The sequence below is a fragment of the Megalobrama amblycephala genome, linkage group LG9, assembly GCF_018812025.1.
Source record: "Megalobrama amblycephala isolate DHTTF-2021 linkage group LG9, ASM1881202v1, whole genome shotgun sequence".
Taxonomy (NCBI): Eukaryota; Metazoa; Chordata; class Actinopteri; order Cypriniformes; family Xenocyprididae; genus Megalobrama; species Megalobrama amblycephala.
Genome location: NC_063052.1, coordinates 2,546,110 through 2,567,935, shown reverse-complemented (window position 1 = coordinate 2,567,935; position 21,826 = coordinate 2,546,110). Strand labels below are relative to the sequence as shown.

The following is a 21,826-nucleotide window of genomic DNA, read 5'->3' as shown; positions in this document are numbered from 1 at the left end:
GCATGTATCAAACTGCCAAAGTCATGTGAACTATTGAAGTTTCAAAACACTTATGACGTAACAAAGCCTTATTTACTGAAATCATGGGATTTTGGCGCTCTGAACCACTGATTCAAAACAAATGATTTCTAAGGCTTCGAATCTTCATGAAGCAGTGTTTTGAAATCGCCCATCACTAGATATTGTGGAATTAAGTCGCTATTTTGTTATTTTTGGTGCACAGAAAGTATTCTCGTTGCTTTATAATATTAAAGTTGAACCACTGTAGTCACATGAACTGTTTTAAATATGTTTTTAGTAGCTTTCTGGGCATTGACAAAGGGAGTGTTATTGTTGCTGATGCAGGCCTTACCGAGCGAATCGGATTTGATCAAAAATATCTTAATTTGTGTTCCGAAGATGAACGAAGGTCTTACGGGTGTGGAAGGACACGAGGGTGAGTAATTAATGACAGAATTTTCATTTTTGGGATGAACTAACCCTTTAAGAGTTAAGTACTGTTATTAAAATTATGCTAAAATGTACTTCTTTTTCATAAGGGTTATTATTAATAATTTATTTTTGCTACTTGTATGTATGTACTGTATGTATCTATCTATCAGTCTGACTGTGCAAACTGTTAATGCCAGTGTCTCTGTCTTTGCGGTCTTTGACTCCTATTGTTCTCATAGAGAGCTGGCAGTGCTCCAGATATGCCGCTCATGTTTTGTTTTCTCTCTTTAATGCAGCCACTGGTATGTGTGTGGTGATCTGTTTATGAGTACGAGTGACATCGCGGAGTTCATGTGAATGTGTGTTTGTGTCCATGTCTCTGTGCATAAATAATACTGAAACTGACAGAATGTAAATAGGACACAGAACATAGGCTTCCCATCCCAAAACATGTAAAATAAAGAAAGCAACAGAGACAGTTACTGTCACTGCTGAAAGTGACCAGGATAGTACTAAACCTTTAAATGCAGCATAACTTATAAACAATATCTTTGTTGCATGTATTAATGTGAGCGTGTGTATATATTGGCATAAAAAAAAAAAAAAAAAAAAAAACAGTAGTAGAAATGCTGCTAAAACTTTTCTCAGAACCAACTTCACTTTTTTGAGCCATTTTTACAATGACTTTTAATCAACTGGTGTTTTATTTAAAACCCAAGTGTGCTGGTGTTACCTTTCTTTAAAATAAATGCCACTTGATTTGATATCTAATGCAATGACATTTTAAGTGTGCAAAGACTTTTTAGGCCCCTGTTATTAATGCTTTGGCAAATTGGACTTTGGCTTTTGGAAAGCTATTTTCATCTTGCTGACAAAGTGAGTGAGCAAGAGAGAGAGAGAGAGAGAGAGAGAGGTGAGGTGAATGTAGACGCACAGATGACATGGAATGGAAAAGTGACCGGTGTTATCAGTGTAATTAGCTGCGTTATCTGTCTTAACACATTTTATTTAATGCCGTTTTGATTCACATCAAAGCACTAAATGAGAAAGCACTCTCATCTGCAAGTCTGTAGCTAAAAGGGAAAATTCACCCAAATATGAAAATTCTGTCATGAATTATTTTTTATTATATTAATTAATTTTCCACAAAATACGCAAGCACCAATGACATCAGTCACAGCAAACCTATAGCACTGAGTGCATAAATAAGAGTGTCTGTGATAAAGATGGTGTATAGTGTGCCAAATGTAACATGTGCCAAGTTCTTAGACGTACTCATTCATGTTGGTTTTTACTAACTTGACTGAAATGAAAACTAACATTATTAAAAATAATTTCAGTAATTGAAATATTGCTGAAATAAAATCAAACAAATAATAAATATTACATAAATCTTAAACTTAAATTAAAAATGTTTCATTGGCATCTAACTGGAATAAACAAGTTTAAGTATAAAAATGACTAAAACTTAAACTGAAATGAAAATGATTTATATGAATTGTTATATTGAAATGTAAAAAAAAAAAAAGATAAAAATGACAAAAACAACAAAATGACTAAAACTTAAAGCTGCAGTCCGTAACTTTTTTTGGTTAAAAATTATCCAAAATCAATTTCTGAGCAAGTACATAACCAGCCAGTGTTCAAAACTATCTCATTATCTTAGCTCGATTCACAACGGTAAGCTTGTAATAATGTTTTATAATAAGAGCGACATGGTGGATTTCCACGGGAATTTCCATTCAGCATGCAGCAGTTCGTCTGTGCGTCATTACGTCACGTCCGTAAACAGAAAGGAAGGAGTCCAGGCCAGTCGGTTGTATTACGTGAGGATGCTGCTGGTAGTGGATCATTTATAGCCTTTTCTCACAGCAGCTGAAATAATTAAACGTATATCATTTTGATGGTGGATTGTAATCCAAAAAGATCCAAATGACAATCATCAGTGACCCGTATTCAAAAAGCAAAAGACTTTGGACTGTGGAGTGGATACAGAAATTGAAATCTACAGGTAACGCTAATATACACATAGTCATAGTAATGCTGATGTTGTTAACATTAATGATTTGAGAACAACAGTAATCATAATTTGCACGGTTTGACGTGATCCGAGCTAAGCTATCCTTAGATTTTATCATCATTGGCAGCGCAATTTATAATTTATTGTAGGCCTAATGCTTTTTTCCTCAGTTGGTCAGAACAAAAGTGGCAGACATGTTACTTACTTGTTCAGATTATATTTTCCAGTGAAAATTCTTATATTGGTCATACTTTCAAGACATCGAATCTGTGATTCTGAAGTTCAGTATCCACATCGGTGCGATGATTGACAGCAAGCATTAGATTAATCCGCGCTGATGAGCTGTGCCGAGGCACAACGTATGTACAGATAACTGTTCCGCATATGACTGCAATTGCAGGTTTCAAACAAGAGATGGTGACAAAGAGGAAAAATCATGGACTGCAGCTTTAAAGGTGCCCTAGAATTAAAAATTGAATTTATCTTGCTATAGTCAAATAACAAGAGTTCAGTACATGGAAAAGACATACAGTGAGTCTCAAACTTCATTGTTTCCTCCTTCTTATATAAATCTCATTTGTTTAAAAGACCTCAGAAGAACAGGCGAATCTCAACATAACACCGACTGTTACGTAACAGTCGGGGTGTATGCCCCCAATATTTGCATATGCCAGCCCGTGATCGAGGCATTACACAAGGGCAGAACGTCTGGATGTGCACAGCTGAATCATCAGACTAGGTAAGCAAGCAAGGAAAACAGCGAAAAATGGCAGATGGAGCAATAATAACTGACATGATCCATGATAACATGATATTTTTAGTGATATTTATAAACTGTCTTTGTAAATGTTTCGTTAGCATGTTGCTAATGTACTGTTAAATGTGGTTAAAGTTACCATAATTTATTACTGTATTCACGGAGACAAGAGAGCCGTCGCTATTTTCAATATTAAACACTTGCAGTCTGTATAATTCATAAACACAACTTCATTCTTTATAAATCTCTCCAACAGTGTAGCATTAGCCGTTAGCCATGGATCACAGCCTCAAATTCATTCAGAATCAAATGTAAACAATATAACAGTATACAATACTCACATAATCCGCCGCATACATGCCGAACACTTTGTAAAGATCCATTTTGAGGGTTATATTAGCTGTGTAAACTTTGTTTATGCACTGTTTAAGGCAAGGCGATTTAAAGGGACCGCAACCTGAATCGCCGCATTTCTAATTATGCCCCAAAATAGGCAGTTACAAAAATTAATTAAAAAAAATCTATGGGGTATTTTGAGCTGAAACTTCACAGACACGTTCAGGGGACACCTTAGACTTATATTACATCTTGTAAAAAAACATTCGATGGCACCTTTAAAATAAAATTAAAATGAAAACTGAAAATCTATCAGTAAAAATCTACCTAATTAAAAATATAAATAAATACTATAATAGTATATTTACTAAAATAACACTGTTTGGTATCATATGGTTTTGAAAGTTTCAGTTACATTTTTTTTCTAACCATTTCTTTATTTATTCATTCACATATATATTAATATATATATTAAAAGGGACCTATTATGCCCCTTTTCACAAGATGTAATATAAGTCTCTGGTGTCCCCAGGATGTGTCTGTGAAGTTTCAGCTCAAAATACCCCACAGATCATTCATTATAGCTTGTCAAATTTGCCCCTATTTAGGTGTGAGCAAAAACATGCAGTTTTCTGTGTCTGTCCCTTTAAATGCAAATGAGCTGCTGAGCATCCTCCAGAAGAGGATGGAGCTTTAACAACAACAAAGCTGGAGAATCTCACGCAGCCAAAATGACGATAGTCAGTGACGGTGTTCAGCGTTACATTGTTCAAACTGGAGTCATGCACTGATGGAGAGACTCAGAAAAAAAGTTACTACGTATAGAATGCATCTGGATGCTTCTGAATGGTTAGTGGATACATTTATGTAGTTGCTGTGGAGATTCATCTAATTGACTAGCATGTGCTGTCATGTTAACCCTCTACAACACAACGTTGCCCTCAGGCAACAGAAAGTTTTCTTAAGCCCTATGTTTAGTACATTTTTCTTTAAATGATTATAACCAAAGGTTGAGGAAGTACCAAAGAACAGTCCAGTAAGGTGTGGGAGTCACTATCAAGCACCATTTGAAGGTGGGACATCCTGTTCTGACACATGGTCACAGGAGCACATGGTATGAGGAGAAGGCAAGATTATTTGCTTTAGTAGTCTTATTTAAAATGACATGAACTGTACAAAAAATGTGTGTATGAAGGTGTAGAGAAGCCTTTTGTCAGGTTCTATGAAGGTTTTTTTTTTTTTTTTTTTTTTTGCATGTTCAGAAATTTTGTTTTTCTTTCGTTGTGCGATAAGGGGTACTTTTCGAGGATATTTTGGACAATACCTCACATTGACAATAATGAGTTATAAGAAGAGAAGATGCAGGGTTCCTGGGTGTGCAGGAACACCTAAATTGATGTACAAAAATGCTTTTTGAAGTTTCATACGGAGTGAAATCTTAGTACATGAAGTACATTATGACATGACACACTACATGATACAAACCTATGCATGTATCAAATCCAAAATATCAATGTCTTTCAAGTGTTTTTTCTTGACTTTTTTGAAAAGAAAAAAAAAAAAAACATCCTCTCTGAGCATTGTCTTTCTCTATGATTCTAGGGATGCACCGATCCGCCTTTTTCACTTCCGATACCGATCCCGATACCTGGGATTCAGTATCGGCCGATACCGATCCGATCCGATCTTCAAGTAATAAGAAAAGCGCTAAATTACCTAATAAACTGTATGCCTCACTTAGGGCTGTGACGGTCGGCATGACAACCGCGCCACCGCGGTCGTGGAGTGTCACCAGCGGTAGTGTGGCGTGTATATAATATATAATCTCAAAGGTCGGGTTAACCGAGAATTTTCCGTCATTGATGGAATTTTTTTTAGCGGTGACGGAAAAAATCTGCAGCCTGTCCGTCATTTTGACAGATTACTGAGGCTGATGTAACTTAACTGTAATTCCCACCCCTGTCCAGTAGGTGGTGAGTGTGCTCCAGTGTGGCAGCAGAGCGCGAGTTCAGTCTCCAGAATAAAATGAAAACGATGCCTTTGATTACACACACCCAGTTTGTCCATTTTATTATATATTATATTATAATACTTATGCTTACATAAAGTTTCTAATCCGTTTTGTTTTAAATAGTTTTTATTTTTGTTGTTGCTGACTAAGTTTATGGTCAATGAATGGCTTTTCCTACGTGACATTGTTTACAACACTGATTGAACTGACGTGATACAGATTTCGGTAAGCTACTGCAACTTTCAACATATTTTTTGATTTTCATTCATGTTTATTTCCTTCTGTAAAGTAGTAAAGAAGAAGAGATGATCACGTTCACTCACGATCCTCAAAAAGTGTTGAGATGAGATGTAAGATGAAAACTGAAAAGTGACGCAGACTTTAACTTTTCATAATACTTTCTTTTCATAATATAAATAATTGCATAGCCTATGCCTATTTGTTTATCTTATACGTTTGTGAATACATATGAAAATGTGGACGAAATCAGAAGCTATTAAATGTCTTATAATTAAAATATAAAAATTAAAATGATGCAGCAACATATGATAGATAGGACAGAACAAAAAAAAATGCTATTAAACAATCTTTCATTGCGCAAAAATATTATAATATGAACGGCTCCCATACAGAGCGGCACAAAGCGCTTTTATGCGTATACCGTGTGCAGAATGATGTGCTTGAAGCACCATGGAATCAGCGCGCAGCGGCAGCGCTCCGCAGTGAAAAGTTCAAAGCACAAAGTGAAGAAATATTGATGCGTATTGTATTACCGGTATCTTGATTAAGTATAATAATAGAAACATTGATTCATCTTGGAGAGAGTTTCATTGTGTTGACTGTCGTAACTGAACGCGACACGCAGTCTGAATGCTGAATGGAGAATGACTGACAGCCGCAGCGGAGGGAGGCCTTTACATGAACTTTAATTTAACAACTAAAATATTAATCTGTACCTCAAATTAAACTATGGAATGGCTTCAGAACACTTGGAATATAGTGCACAGAAACTTTATGGTGCTTTTTAATGTGTTTGTGCCTTTTGTAGAGCTTAACAACAACAGAATAGTACACGCACAATATCGGATTTTGGATCGGTCCCGTCCGGCCGATACCCGATCCGGCAAAAATGGCAGTATCGGCGCCGATACCGATCTGAATATCGGATCGGTGCATCCCTATATACCATTGTTGCACAACGTTGCCCAACGAAAAAATATTTTGGGGTTGGGAGAGGGTTGGGGGTCAAAAACATGTTTTATCAATAAAATGTTCCCAAATGAACCAAAAAATGATGTGGAATATTTTTTTTCATGTGCCATCAACATGTGTGCAGTAGAGGGTTAATCTTTTGTTCAAATCCAGCATTGAATTGACCCTCGTTTGTGAAGCAGTCTGGCGTAAAATGACGGTATGGTAACAACACTCTGCTACAACAACTCTTCCTCTTCTCTAAAGCAGCCCAACATGGCCTCGCCCCCTTTTCTTGCATGTTCCCGGGGGCAGGGTTTATGTAAATTTTAGGGTTAGTGATGTCACTAACCCGAGAAGAAGCTCGATGTAGTCCCTACCGGCTGTTTGATGTCCTTAAAAAGCGATTTCTGTCTTGAACTCCCTTTGCATTGAACTTTGAGTATCGTAACTTTGCAGATGTTCTTTATGCTCAAAAAACAGCAACATTACACACTAACTAAAGTTAAAAAAGTTAAAGCAAGGACCCCTTTAAAATCATTAAATATCATTGATTTGGGGAGTTGCAGCACATGACATTTCTATAATATTATATCATTACAGATGTATCGCCCTGATATTTCTGTCTTTAAGGCCACCAAAAAATCTGAAATTAAAAACATGCCTGAAGAGGTATATTCACATCATGTGAATATATGTATGGATTGCATTTTAATGTATTTTTGAATAAACTAACAGATCTGGACATAAAAAAACAACAACAACAACAACAACATGTTGATTATACCTTCACAGTATTGTGTGTGAGCTCTGACCTTTGGGGCTGAGACAGGGGCCTTCCAGGTAGAAGACGCCCTTCAGCAGGGCGAGTTCCTGCAGGATGATGCCAAAGCTGTAGACGTCACCCTTTTGTGTTCCACATGCAGGTGGGTTGTCGGCACGCAGAAGCTCAGGGGCCGTCCACAGCTTGCCTACATGCAAACATTGATGTAACAGGCTTCTTCACACGCATTCTGTATCTATGTGTTGTCACGGTACTCACGTGCATAGAAAGCATGCACATCCTCCAAGTTGTTCTCCTTGCGGAAAGTTTCCAGACCATAATCTGTGATCTTCAGCACGAAGCGGCTGTCCACCACGCAGTTGGAAGACTTCAGGTTGCCATGGGAGACAATGACGCTGTTGTGAAGGAACGCCATTCCCTGAGTGGTGAAAAGATGACACTCTTACAAAGACATCTGACAGCATCCATCGTATTTACCAACACCACACCACGAAAATATTAATTACAGACTCTCTTGCAACTGCAATATGCTTTCCAGAGTCACAATTTGCCCGTCAAGGAATTGACATCCTCATAATCCCTTTCAAATTACATACGTCTTATCCAAACATAATGTCACACCAAGAACAGTATTTTAAAAAATTTAAAGCAGTTCACAGTAGATTCAAACAGTTATATTTTAGTGTTCTTTTACAAGAAACATTAAACCAGCACGACATCTTTCTCTTTCCTTCTCCCTCTGAGATTAAGCGGAAGGAGAAGGAGAGACGCTCACCTTAACGATGTCATTGATCAGAGAATAGCGGAACATCCAGTCCAGAGTGATTCCTTCACTCTCCATGAGGTCCTATAGGTCACAAACACACACACAAATACATCATGTAGCACATGGGGAGCATCCGTGTAGAGAGAAGAGTTGAAAAAAAGATTACAGTTGATGGGAATTAAATATATACACTCACATCATGTCAGTTATGTGTTATTATATTTATAGCTGAAGTGTGTCAGTGTAAGACACTTGTATACTATATGTGTGCAGATACAACTATAAGTAAGTCATTTGTAGGCTGACTTTTGAAGAGTGTAAACACTAGCTGGGTTTCCATCTAAACGTGAAGCAAAAAAAAAAAAAAAAAAAAATCAAACAAATGCGAATTATGTGCACTTCCATCAAGTTGTTTGAGTGAATGATGGTGGTATTGGTAACCTAGTAACCAACAGTAAATAAAACACCATCAGCAGAAATAGTCGATTAGTCACACGGGTTTCATGTTCGCTACATCAGAATTTATTAATGCGTTTCCATCTCCCATTATTCTCATTAACTCTTTTTGCACAAGTCAAAAACCACCTCAAGCGAGCATAAAAACTTTTTTGGGATTTTTTCCTGAAATTTGCCGTTTCCATCACTCGTTTCTGATGCGATACTTCAAAATGCACATAAAAACAGGGTGAAGGAAACATAACTATTGTGGTGATTTCAAAATATTGCTCTGTTTGTTGGAGTGGTCTGACAAAACAACACTGGCATGAGTTTGGGGGCGGGGCTATCAGTTTTTTAAATCAATTTTGCAAAGTCTTCTAATGGTGCTTTCAAGTACTCCTAGGAAGTTCATATTTTTAAGAAGTCATAATTTTGACGTCAGGTGCATTCAAATATCTTTGGTCGGTGGTTAAGATGGCAATGTGCCCTTTCTATATATAATGTAACAAGATTTTTTTAAACTTTATTCTTACAAAATGATGAATAAAGAATGTGCATCGGGTGTGTTCTTGATTTATGTTTTTATTCCATTTATGAATTGTTATATATTCTATCGTAATTGTATAATACTATGGTATTTTTTCCCATGCAACTTAGTTTTATTGTAAATAAAAAAACAAACAAACAAAAACATTTTCTCAGCATTTTCTCACTGACAACATTGAAAATCTGGAGTTTCCCACTCATATTTACAACTTTGTAGTGATGTTCATGACACGATAAATGTAAATGTAAAATGACATGATAAATGTAAAATAAATGTAAAAAAAATGTTGCCATGGCAAATCATTGAGATAAATAAGTTTAAGTTGAAGTACTACAATTACAAAAACGGTAAAAAGAAATTAAAGCTAAATAGAAAAAAATGCAAAAAAGAAAAAAACAAAACTAATAAAAAATATAGAGTGAAACTGGAAAAAAATATTTAGCCTGTTTTTTTTTATTTTTACACATTTCAATAAATACTAAAATCCCATAAAATTGAATTGAATAATCCTTACATATTATTCATGTTATGAATTAAGAATTTGTATTTAGTGTGTATTAGCGTTACCTGTAGATTTCAATTTCTGTACAGTCTAATCTTTAATGTTAATATGTCATACCATACAATCTGCCATCAAAATGTTAAGTTTAATTATTGCAGCTGCTGTGAGAAACGGCTATAAATGGTCCGCCTCACATGCCATATACTCGTTCTTTATGTAAACAGACGTGACGCAATGACGCAAAGAGGAATGGCGACATGCTCGAATTTCCTGCGAAAACCCACCAGTACCACCCGAACTATAAAACATCATTACAAGCTTACCGTTGTGAATCGGGCTAAGGTAAAGAGATAGTTTTGAACACTGGCTGGTTATTTACTTGCTAAAAAAAAAAAATTGATTTTGGATCATTTTTAACCAAAAAAAGTTACGAACAGCAGCTTTAAAATGTATTTATTTATGCATGCATTGCAGTGAAAATGTTGGCAAAGTAAGTAAAAATTGGAATGCTTATTGTTGAGACTTGGTTGTTGTAAAAAAAAGTGTGGCATAAATATGAGCCGTCTATAATACATCTATAGTGTATAGAGCAGTCGTGTGTGCGAGTGATCACCTGTAAGCTGCCTCGAGGGCAGTACTCAGTAAGGATGCAGATGTTGGGTGTGTCGATACAAGCCCCGATAAAGCGCGTCAGGTGCTCATTCTGAACATCTCGCATCTATAATAGGAGGAGAAACAAGCAGAAGGGAAAAGAGGAGGGAGGACGACATGAGGAGTAGTGGACAAAGAGAGAGAGAGAGAGAGAGAGAGAGAGAGCTGTTTAGTCCCCTTTTCCATCAGTCCCCAGCTAATAATATCTCCCAGAACATCATATAAACTTAATTATGATGAAGGCACCTGGCAAAAAGCACAAAACGGCATGGACGCACACTTACATGTTTGAGTTCAAACAGCACTTTCCTGGTGAGCTCAATGCGTTTCTTGTTGACATACTTAATGGCTGTTATGTTTCCCTGGAAAAGAGGCATCAACACACATTAGTTTCACCCTTATTGCTGTCATGGGCTTAGCAAAGAGTCTGAGGGCTTTGGAGACGGATAAAAAATGCCTCATCATTTAGGAGAAAAAAAGAGCAACATAATGCATTAATTAAGCATCAGCCTAATTAATGGAGAAAATGATGACATGTGGACATGAATAGCGCTCATCCTCAGGGGTTCTGCTTAATTGAAGAGGATCTAGCTCAACAGATGAAGAACTGGCCATTAGCCTGGGCCAGCTGAAGGTATTGTGGAGGAACTAAAGACGAACCCTTCCATTATTTGACACTTCTGTTGCTAGGCAGGATATGTTATTTTTAAGTGTAAAAAATAGCACACAGGTAGAACGGTAATTAGCAAAACAGGAAGAGATGGAAGTGGATGGGTCGGAGCAGAGTCTAAATAATAAACCTACTAATTTGACTCTTCTTTGTGTATTTTTAGTTTAACACTAAACACTTGCACACCTGCAGGTAATGGATAGATGTGTAGGAGAAAGGACCAAAAAAGTCAAAAATCAAAAACAAAGACAGTCCCGCACACTATCAATGTTTACTAATGTATCAAAATTTCTTTTTTTGCCTTAACGTTTTGGTCCCATGACCTTCATTGGGCATATCCAGACAAACTATTCAAAGCACAAACATATATAAAATCAAATGACCAATCACTGCAAAGAACCATAAATTATCAATCAAAATCAGTGACATCATTACATCCTCATCATCAAACAAATGGGCCACTTCAGGAAAAATAAAAATAAAAAAATTGTCTGGATATACCTGATGAGGGTATCAAGAAATTGATACTTTTGTAAGCATTGATAGTGTGTGAGTCTGTCTTTTATTTCAGTTTAACCCTTGTGAAAAAGAAGTACACTTTACCATACTTTAAAGGTGCCCTAGAACTTTAAAAAAAAAAAGATGTAATATAAGTCTAAGGTGTCCCCTGAATGTGTCTGTGAAGTTTCAGCTCAAAATACCCAATAGATTTTTTTTAATTCATTTTTTTAACTGCCTATTTTGGGGCATCATTATAAATGAGCCGATTCAGGGCTACTGGCCCTTTAATTCTCATGCTCCGCCCACGGAGCTCACGCTTGCCTTGAACAGTGCATAAACAAAGTTTACACAGCTAATATAACCCTCAAATGGATCTTTATAAAGTGTTCGTCATGCATGCGGCGGATTATGTGAGTATTGTATACTGTTATATTGTTAACATTGATTCTGAATGAATTTGAGGCTGTGCTCCGTGGCTAACGGCTAATGCTACACTGTTGGAGAGATTTATAAAGAATGAAGTTGTGTTTATGAATTATACAGACTGCAAGTGTTTAATAATGAAAACAGCGACGGCTCTTGTCTCTGTGAATACAGTAAGAAACGATGGTAACTTTAACCACATTTAACAGTACATTAGCAACATGCTAACGAAACATTTAGAAAGACTTTTTCGCTATTGTTCTTGCCTGCTTACCTAGTCTGATGATTCACCTGTGCAGACGTTAATACTGGCTGCCCTTGTCTAATGCCTTTCATAATGTTGGGAACATGGGCTGGCATATGCAAATATTGGAGGCGTACACCCCGACTGTTACGTAACAGTCGGTGTTATGTTGAGATTCGCCTGTTCGTCGGAGGTCTTTTAAACAAATGAGATTTATATAAGAAGGAGGAAACAATGGAGTTTGAGACTCACTGTATTTCATTTCCATGTACTGAACTCTTGTCATTTGACTATGCCAAGATAAATTCAATTTTTCATTCGAGGGCACCTTTAAAAAAATAGTGCTTTTTACAGAAACAGTATACTTTATTTGAAGTATTTTAAGTGAAATTTGAAGACGTGTCCAAGTAGCATGAGAAGATGTATGTCTAAACCAAAAGTGGCTTTTTTCATCAATATTTTACTGTATGCAAGTACAGTTTTTTTATAAAATATGCTTTTAAGATTTGAAGTACATGTGCATATTCAAAACAACTAAGCACACATCTTATTCACAAGACAAAGGCTATTAAAGTTTCACAGTATCATGATTTTGAAAATCATCCAATCAGGTCGCTTCACTTCTATATAATTTCTGTGAGTCAAGGTGCACAGACTTAATCAGTCAATTGGGAAATAAAATCATGTTTAAAGTGTCTCAGGTTGCTACTATGAGAGCTTTTGAGAAAGAGCTAATTGCTGGGTTTATCAGGTTAGTGGCATAGAATCTTTGAAAGATACTCAGTGTAGGTTTATACGCAGGTATGCAACGTTATATGATATATTGGTTATACTAACTTAAAGTTAATTTTTAATAGCACTTGTTAAATTTCCAGTGCTTACTATCAGATTTTCAATCATATTTAGAGAGTGTTGGGGAGGATTTCCATTTGCACATCAGGTATAAATCCTTAAAATGAATCATTTGAAACAACTACACATTTTATTTATAAATGTTTACAATAAAAGACAAAAACATCATGAGATTCGAATGCAACCTAATGGGCCCATGTGGCCCATCCACCCTTCAACACCAAATCTTTAATACCTTGTAGTAGCCAGTCTTGGCATAGATCTGGAAGTTTCCATCCATTGTCAGCAGTGAGCCGTAGTTAGAGCCTCTCTGTGTGTGGAAAGAGGAATAAACATGAGTATTGTATATTTACTCAAACTACTGGAAACTATTGGAAATGACAGTGTGTTTCCCCTCACCAATGACATGGTGAGTTTGCTGCAGGTTCTGCGCAGCACCTTCTCCATGTTACTCATCTGGATGTCTTCCCAGTGCACACGCCACAGCTGAGCGGTCAATTCATTCTCCAGCTTCAGCTTCCTGATGCCCGCCGAGTGACAGACAGAGAAAAAGACAGAGAGAGAAAGAAAGAAGAGTATAAATATGCAGAGGAGAGGGACAATGAGAGATGGGATGCAATGGGGGAAACATTGGATAAAAAAGACAAAGGAGCCAAACAGACCCAAAATAAAAGATATTGTGTCATAAATGTTAAATAAGACAAACCAATATGTGTCACTGTCAGCACTATTGAAATTCTACATGTAATAATAGATAAAAAATCCTTAAGAGGCAAAGAGTTTTATTATTAGCATTATCAGCATTTGCAGGATTATTATCATATAATGACTGAAGCATGCAGACATGTATAGAATTAACACAGAGCACAAGAAACACAATCTTATTGTCTGTATATATATTTGGGTTATTCTACAATTTCTGCGTTGTTTTCTAAAAAATTGTATTCATCAATGGACATGTTAAACTTACCTCGTCTAATACACTAATTTTCATGCTTATCTCACATAAGGCCTCACTAAATATCTAGAGGATATTAAGAATGAATTTCATTTTCCATTGACAGACTGTCCCTTTGATTAGTAGTGTTACATGTTGACCACTTATAAAAAAGAATTTTTCATGGATTAATATAATTTGTGTTTGTACCATTTCAATTCATGTCAAAGACATTTTACAATAAATCTACAGGGGTTTTATGTAAATCTTAAAACCAAAATTAGAATTTTGTGGCATAAACTATTTTTTTTTCAATGTAATCTCTCTGTTTCAATGGGACCACATCAACACCGGAAAGAAAACTGGACTTGTCAAAGTGGACAAGTTCAACTGGACTCTTTAATAATAAGTTTATTAATTTATTAAATTTATTAAAACATATTATTTTTCTACAAAGGAAGTGTGTACACTGCAGTTGGACATTGTAATTTGAAAGTGAGGAACAGCATCTGCCGGAGTAATTGTAGAGAGACCCATTGGAGAATTTGGCATTCATAGAAACGTGGCTGTAAAAAGAGGTAGATAAAATGACAGAAACAGAAGATCATCAATGCACAGATGTCTGACAGTCTAAAGCAGGGGTCTCCAACTGAGTGAGTGAGTGAGTGAGTGAGAGCTGTTTGAGAAGAAATCTACTAGAGCCGAATTGATATTCCTGAAGAATAAACCATCTGTGTCTTCATAATGCCAATAACACACTGTTGGTTTTTCACTGTTAGTTACTCATATGTGGGTTACTATCATATGTATCATACATAAATATGTTGATTTGCTTGGAATGCATCACACTGTTCATCCCTAATCCTCCATCAGGTTTCACACAAAACAAAACTCTAGAGCAGATGCTAATGGCTAGTATGGCAACGGCGACTAATATGGTTGCGTTCATACAGCATTTTGTAATTTTACGAGCACGACAGCCCCATTCTACAACCGAACTTGATATCAGCACATTTTAAGGACTCCGCATTCTCGACAAACCCACGCTGAATGAATGGAACTGCACTAAAGAACTATTTGTCTGCTACGTCATATAATGCGAGTGAACTGTATAATCATGACTGGTTTATTTTACTCATGGAGACGGAGAAATTATTTGCGTTCATCCGCAGTTGAGTTCGGAGCTGCAGTAAGTGCAGCTCAAACATACTCTCTGCACTTGATGTTTGTTTAAAATCCTTGTTGGTTAATTGTTTAAAATATCTGATGGATGAACTCATGCCTCGATTGGACTCGTTTATTTAATAACACGCTGTCAATTGTGATTGTGACGTCTCAATGTTATGGACATCGCCATTTTTGATACTGAATGCGGTTGTGACTTCAGCTGTTCATTCATACAGATATGTATTCAAGAAGATACTTAAATCTGCTGAATGAACTAAACATTTCAAGATTCACACCTTGCTGTAAATCCCAAAAAGCGACTATGAATGCAGCCATCGTGGACATTTGTATTACTGATAGATGCCTTTTAATTCTTGGCAATTTATAAATTTTTTATGTTGGTATTTTTTTTTTATTATTTGTATTTTATGAGAAAATGTTTGAATAAAAAGTTTAAAGATTAATGGCAGAAGTACGGAAGAGGATTAGGGCCAAGCAATAATAAAAAAATTAAATCATCTTGAGATTAAAGTTGTTAAATTTCGAGAAAAAACTCGTTAAATTTCAAGAAAAAGTCGAGATAAAATGTTGAGAATAAACTCGTTAAATTACGAGAAAAAAAACGTGTTAAATTTCGAGAAAAAAGTCGAGATAAAATGTTGAGAATAAAGTCATTAAATTACGAGAAAAAAGTTGTTAGATTATAAGAACAAATTCGTTAAATTATGAGAAAAAAAGTCAAGATAAAATGTTGAGAATAAAGGCATTAAATTACGAGAAAAAAGTTGTTAGATTATGAGAACAAATTCGTTAAATTATGAGAAAAAAAGTCGAGATAAAATGTTGAGAATAAAGTCATTAAATTACAAGAAAAAAGTTGTTAAATTATGAGAACAAATTTGTTAAATTATGACATTTTTCTCATAATTTAATACATTTATTCTCAACATTTTATCTTGACCTTTTTCTCGAAATTTAACGACATTTTTCTCATAATTTAACGAATTTGTTCTCGTAATTTAACGACTTTTTTCTCGTAATTTAATGACTTTATTCTCAACATTTTATCTCGACTTTTTTCTCGAAATGTAACGAGTTTTTTTTCTCATAATTTAACGAGTTTATTCTCAACATTGTATCTTGACTTTTTTCTTGAAATTTAATGAGTTTTTTCTCGAAATTTAACAACTTTAATCTCGAGATGGTTTTATTTTTTTATTATTGCTTGGCCCTAATCCTCTTCCGTACAGAAGTAACGGTAAGTTAACTAAAGGAATAATCGACTGATCAGAAAATAATTAGATTAATCGTAAAAAAAAAAAAAAAAAAAAAAAAAAAAATCATTAATCAATCGATCATCAAACTGATCATTAGTTACAGCCCTAATCACATTCTATGAAATCTCTTGATATTCTGACTTAATGAATATTGTTGATTGGCATTATTGAATTCTTAATACTTTTTCTGTTAACCCATCAGACAAAATGGATAAAATTAGGGTAAAAACAACAAACAAAAATTTTGAAATACTTCTGGAAAGCACAGCTGTTTGAGCAGCTGGGTGAAAGCTGAATGTCCATCTGTCATAATACATCCTAATGTTAAAGTAATAATTTCTATGAATATATATGACTGAGGCATATGCCAGTCATCAGCTCTCTTTTTAAACACACAGAACCTTGTTATTCCATATGCAAGAACTGAAAGCAACAAGTTTGACATAAAACTCTGACCTTACTCCAACTGTAAACAGTGTAATACTATGTGTACCATTAATTTAATGCTTTTAAATGTTAAATTGAATGTTCAAATATCTCTGTTTTATATTTTCCATGCAAGTATTATATAAAAATAATTGCAATCAACTAAAAATAAAAGTTAGGTAATAGAATGTGCTAACAGCTGGACATCACTGATCTACAGCATATTTGGACATCAGCGTAAACTTTTTGCGTTGACTTTTTAATAAAGCACAACCATCATTGGCTGTAATCCTCAGCATGAATTTAACAGAAGTCATTTGCATTTCATTGTCACTGGATACATTGTCACATATCGAATAAAGTGATGAAGTCATGGTGATGTAGACTGAGTTGCTATATCTGTGTCTGTCGTGGTCTGGCAGTAAGTTCCCTAATTAAACATCAGGAACAGATAGAGGAGGAGAAAGACAGAAAGAAAGACAGACAGAGAGATATAATATCAGACCCAGATCGCCCAAAGGTCAGTATTTGCACACCTGACATGTAGTGTTACACCATGTCTACACTGCAGGCCAATGACATGATAAAACAAGAACACACTTGTTATAAAAGAGCTCTAAATTTGTCACGTCGCTCGCTCTCAGTATAGACACTGTGTTTATCTGCATAGTTTTCAACTGACCTGTATATGAAGACTGTGACCGTTACGATGATGATAAAAATGAAGCACACCACTATGGAGATCATCTGATGCATGGTGACCGTCTCTGAGGAAAAAAAACAAGAACATAATCTCAACTCATCTGAATTTCATTATATTTCACAGAGACAGAAGTAAAGTAATTTGACCTGCTGGCATCATTTCATACATATTATATTTTCTGTCCTCCTCAGTTTTTGAAATCCGTTTCAATGAGACAAAACTTTATGAAATTGACAATCCAAATGTGCAATGAGGGCTGTTGATAAGTAGGCCTTTTCATTTTCTTGACAAAGGACTAATTCTAAATCAGATGGGTCATTCCCACTATGCATTACATTTCATCTTTTCATCTCTTAAAGAAATAGTTCACCCCAATGAAAATGATCCTATAATTTACTCACTCTTAAGCCATAATATGTCTTTCTTCTTTCAGCTGAAAACAGTCTGAGTTATATTAAATAATATCCTGGCTCTTCTCAGCTTTGTAATGGCATTGAATTGTTTTCGAAGCTCCAAAAAAGTGCATCCATAAATCATAAGAGTAATCCATATGACTTGTGGGTTAATAAATGCCTACTGAAGAGAAGCATTGGGTTTTTTTATAAGAAAAATATCCATATTTAAAACTTTAAACTATAATCATTGGCTTTCGGCAACGGCCGTACGCGCAATCATAAGAGAGTTGAGTTCCGGGTGGAAAAGGCACGACCCTGTGCCGGGAGATGGATGGAGGAGGCTTAGGTGGAATACGGGGACCGGGAGAGGGCTCAACAGAATAGTCCAGGGTGGAGTAGGTGGAGGAGTGACCCAGGGGATGGCCTTGAACAGAGGAGGATGGTGACTGATCCAGGCCACAGCTGAGACTGCGCCCCGCGGCAGTGTCACAGGAGGGAGGAGCCATGGAGATGTAGTAACAGTCGCCACTATGGGGACAACCGGAGGTGACGATGGCGTAGAGAGAAGAGCCCACCGCGCAGCCGGAGAGCAGATGACGCAATGGGACACGATGGCCTGGGCGACCGTGACGGAGCCGCAGCGACAAACCCCTGAGGTGGAAGCAGGGATCCGGAGGGCGGAGGTGGAGCTGGAGCGACCGAGGGAGGAGGTGGAGCCTGAGGGAAGGCAGAGCTATCCACGGGAGGCGGAGCCGACGTCCCAAAGGAGACTAGGAAGGCCGAATGCCTGATGGTCACTGTTGATGTTGAGGGTGGAAGTAGGAGCCAGGGCGACGGGTCGAGGGAGAGTGGAGGCCGGAGGCGGAGCCACAGGTTCCTCATGGCCTGGAGGAGATGGCTCCCAGCAGTACTAAGGTGGATCCACACCACTGAGAGGAGGCTGACGAGAAACTGAAGGGCTGATGGGAGGCAGCGATAGCTGGGTGGCAGGCGTGGCTGGGGACTGGAGAGGGGCTTGAAGAGCGATACAAAATCCCAGAAAAAATAAAGAAGCCTCTAAGACATTCTGGAGAGGTGGTGTGAGAGGGAGGTTGGGCAGGACCAGAAAATGAGATATGTAACAGACAGATTTAGATGGTTGTAAAACAGGCAGTAAAATGAAACCTCTCCAAAATCAAAACAGTTCTCGCATGTGCTTGTGAAAAACTCACTCTCAGTAGCAGGAGGGTGGGCAGGGCTTACTTCCATACCCTAGTATTCCATTAGCACTCCCTCTGTGACAGATGGTGCAGCCGGCTCCCATACCTGGTCAGACCCGCGTTTCTCAGGCTCTGTGGTGATGTTCTGCTCGGTCGCTCTCATTGGCGCTGGCTTGAGCATCACTGCAAAGTCCCTCTCATGGCCTACGGTGGGCTCCTGCTGCCAAAACTCACGGTCAGAGTGGTTTTGGCTGGGCACTGGGAACTCAGTGGGGCTGGGGATTTACAGGACACCAGCACCCACTCTATGAAGTCCATGAAGCTCACTCGAGGTCCTTCCCCAGACAGCTGCGCTCTGGTAGCGGTGTTCAGGCTGACTAGCAGAAAGGTACATAAGCAGTAGTCTGGGAATGATGTTTCATTGGCGAATCTGAGAAATTCCTCAATATGTTCCTCGAATGAGCTGTCCTTCTGTTCAAGGCACAACAGCTGTACCGCTGGCAGATTCATGGTGGTTGTGAAAAGAAAAACAAACACAATCTCCAACGAACAAAATAAAGGTTTCAAAAAACACACCGCAAACCTTTTCTAGGTCTTGCCTTCTGTCACGATGTGTAGCAGGAACGAACACGAAGATGATGAAGGATCAGAATTACTTTAATATAACACTCAGGTAACAGAACTCAAGGCAAGACAAACTTAAATACGAGTGAACACAGCTGAACTAAATGACTAATCAATTAATAACTATGACAACAAACTAAGGGAGATGGTGCAAACTGAAAACGAAGTCCAAAAGGTGTGATTGTGACAGTTTTACTGTATTTTTGATTAAATAATTGCAGACCTGGTGAGCATAATCATGAAAAAAATTCCACTATTTTGATATGAGCCTTTTGGGTCTGTGTCCTTAATGACATCATTCTCCAGGAAGTGACAATTTTGGTTAGAAAACAACAACACAATCTTTAGTAAGTATTAGATGGATTTGATGAATTCTGTGCTATTAGTTGGTTTCCATCTTATCCCATAAAATTACAGAAATTGGTATGGTTGATCATTACCAGAGCGAGCATATTACAGTAAGTCTGGTGTAATCTTTCATAGAAATACACAAGCATATTCATTTTAAAAGTTGATGAGACCACAGAGTTACAACAAATGAAGTTCTCACAGTAATGATCAACTGCTGTGTGTTTTTTTTTGGATCCGTTATTAACCTAAATTTAATTAAGAATGATTATAGAGCTGCATTAAAACAACATGAAACATTCCTTGATTTAATTTTCACGTTAATCATTAACTCCAAGCGTTTCATCCCACTTAAAAGTTTTTGCATCCATGTTCTGGTCACTACAGTCTTTATTTCAAAACCGATTGCACAGATTCTACTTTAAAATATTACACTGAATTATAATGAGAAACATTACTTGGCAACACTTTACACTTCTATATATAATGTATGCAAATGTATATATTCCTGTATATATATATATATATATATATATATATATATATATATATATATATATATAATATTCATGCATACAGTCAGCCAGTCATTGCCACAAAATACAGGGTAAAAAAAAAAGGATAACTGTACCTTATCTTGCTTCTTGCATGGCTACATATAAATGCAAGCGCATGAAATATTGAGTCTAATTTAAGATCGATTTTGGAACACGATTTTGGCTCAGAATAGTGAAGTAAAGATCTATTATTGCATGAGTTATATGGAGCTGCACTTACTTGCCAGGCAGGCAGCGTTGTCATTTTTGAAGCCACACACAGGCATATCTGGAGGCGGACTTCCCTTCAGCCAGTGCACCTTCATCCCTGGCTCTGGAATCATCTGCTTCTGACTGCCATTATACACGGACACAATCTAGGACATACAGCAATCATTTCAGCAGCAGTGAGGTGGGTTTAGCCAGTAAAGTATTTTAAATGTGAAAAGGTGTATGTGATCAGATGAAGGCCTCTGTACCTGATAAACTCCTGTATTCGTGTCGGCCATGTCCCATAGAGCAAAGTCAATCTCCCGATCGCCATTCTCATCTAGCTGAACGAGTCCGGTAACCCCTTTGAAGATGAGAAAATAAATAAATCAGATGTTTATAACATGCTAAATATGTTAAAATGTACTTTAAAGTAGAACTGACATTATTACAGTGCACTTTTTAAAAGTGTACTGAAATATCATGAACGTGTACTCTCTTTAATGTACACTTAAGTGGCTTTTTATTTCCTTAATATTATATTATCTGCAAAGTATATATATATATTTTTTTTTACTTTTAAGTGTACATTCAATAAAACAAAACAAGGATTGTATTCAGCATTTGGTCTAATTTGCACTGGCACAACATTAATCATTCATCATGTAGCAGTTTAAATATCATTGATGGATGAACACAAGGCTAAGGCCGCCAGTAACAGATGCACAAAAAAAAAACCGTGGCCAAATCACACAGGGGGAAGGAGGCTAAAAGATAATCACACCTCATTTATCCAGTAGATTTTCCCATCATTGATGCAGTAAGCACTGAGCAAGCACACTACTCTTCTTGCCAGCAATGTGACTCTTTCCCGGCACT

At 36.8% G+C, this 21,826-nt stretch overlaps 1 protein-coding gene across 1 annotated transcript in view; it reads right to left on the bottom strand.

Moving 5' to 3' along the window:
• The window catches only part of npr1a (natriuretic peptide receptor 1a), a 124,344-nt gene that overhangs the window by 10,100 nt on the left and 92,418 nt on the right, over positions 1-21,826 (bottom strand). The window contains exons 6-15 of the mRNA XM_048201143.1: positions 21,217-21,311; positions 20,979-21,114; positions 17,615-17,699; positions 13,525-13,645; positions 13,361-13,435; positions 10,720-10,797; positions 10,398-10,502; positions 8,307-8,378; positions 7,790-7,949; positions 7,563-7,718 (exon numbers count right to left, since the gene is read on the bottom strand). Coding sequence (XP_048057100.1) covers positions 7,563-7,718; positions 7,790-7,949; positions 8,307-8,378; positions 10,398-10,502; positions 10,720-10,797; positions 13,361-13,435; positions 13,525-13,645; positions 17,615-17,699; positions 20,979-21,114; positions 21,217-21,311 — 1,083 coding nt within the window. The remainder of the gene's footprint in view (positions 1-7,562; positions 7,719-7,789; positions 7,950-8,306; positions 8,379-10,397; positions 10,503-10,719; positions 10,798-13,360; positions 13,436-13,524; positions 13,646-17,614; positions 17,700-20,978; positions 21,115-21,216; positions 21,312-21,826) is intronic.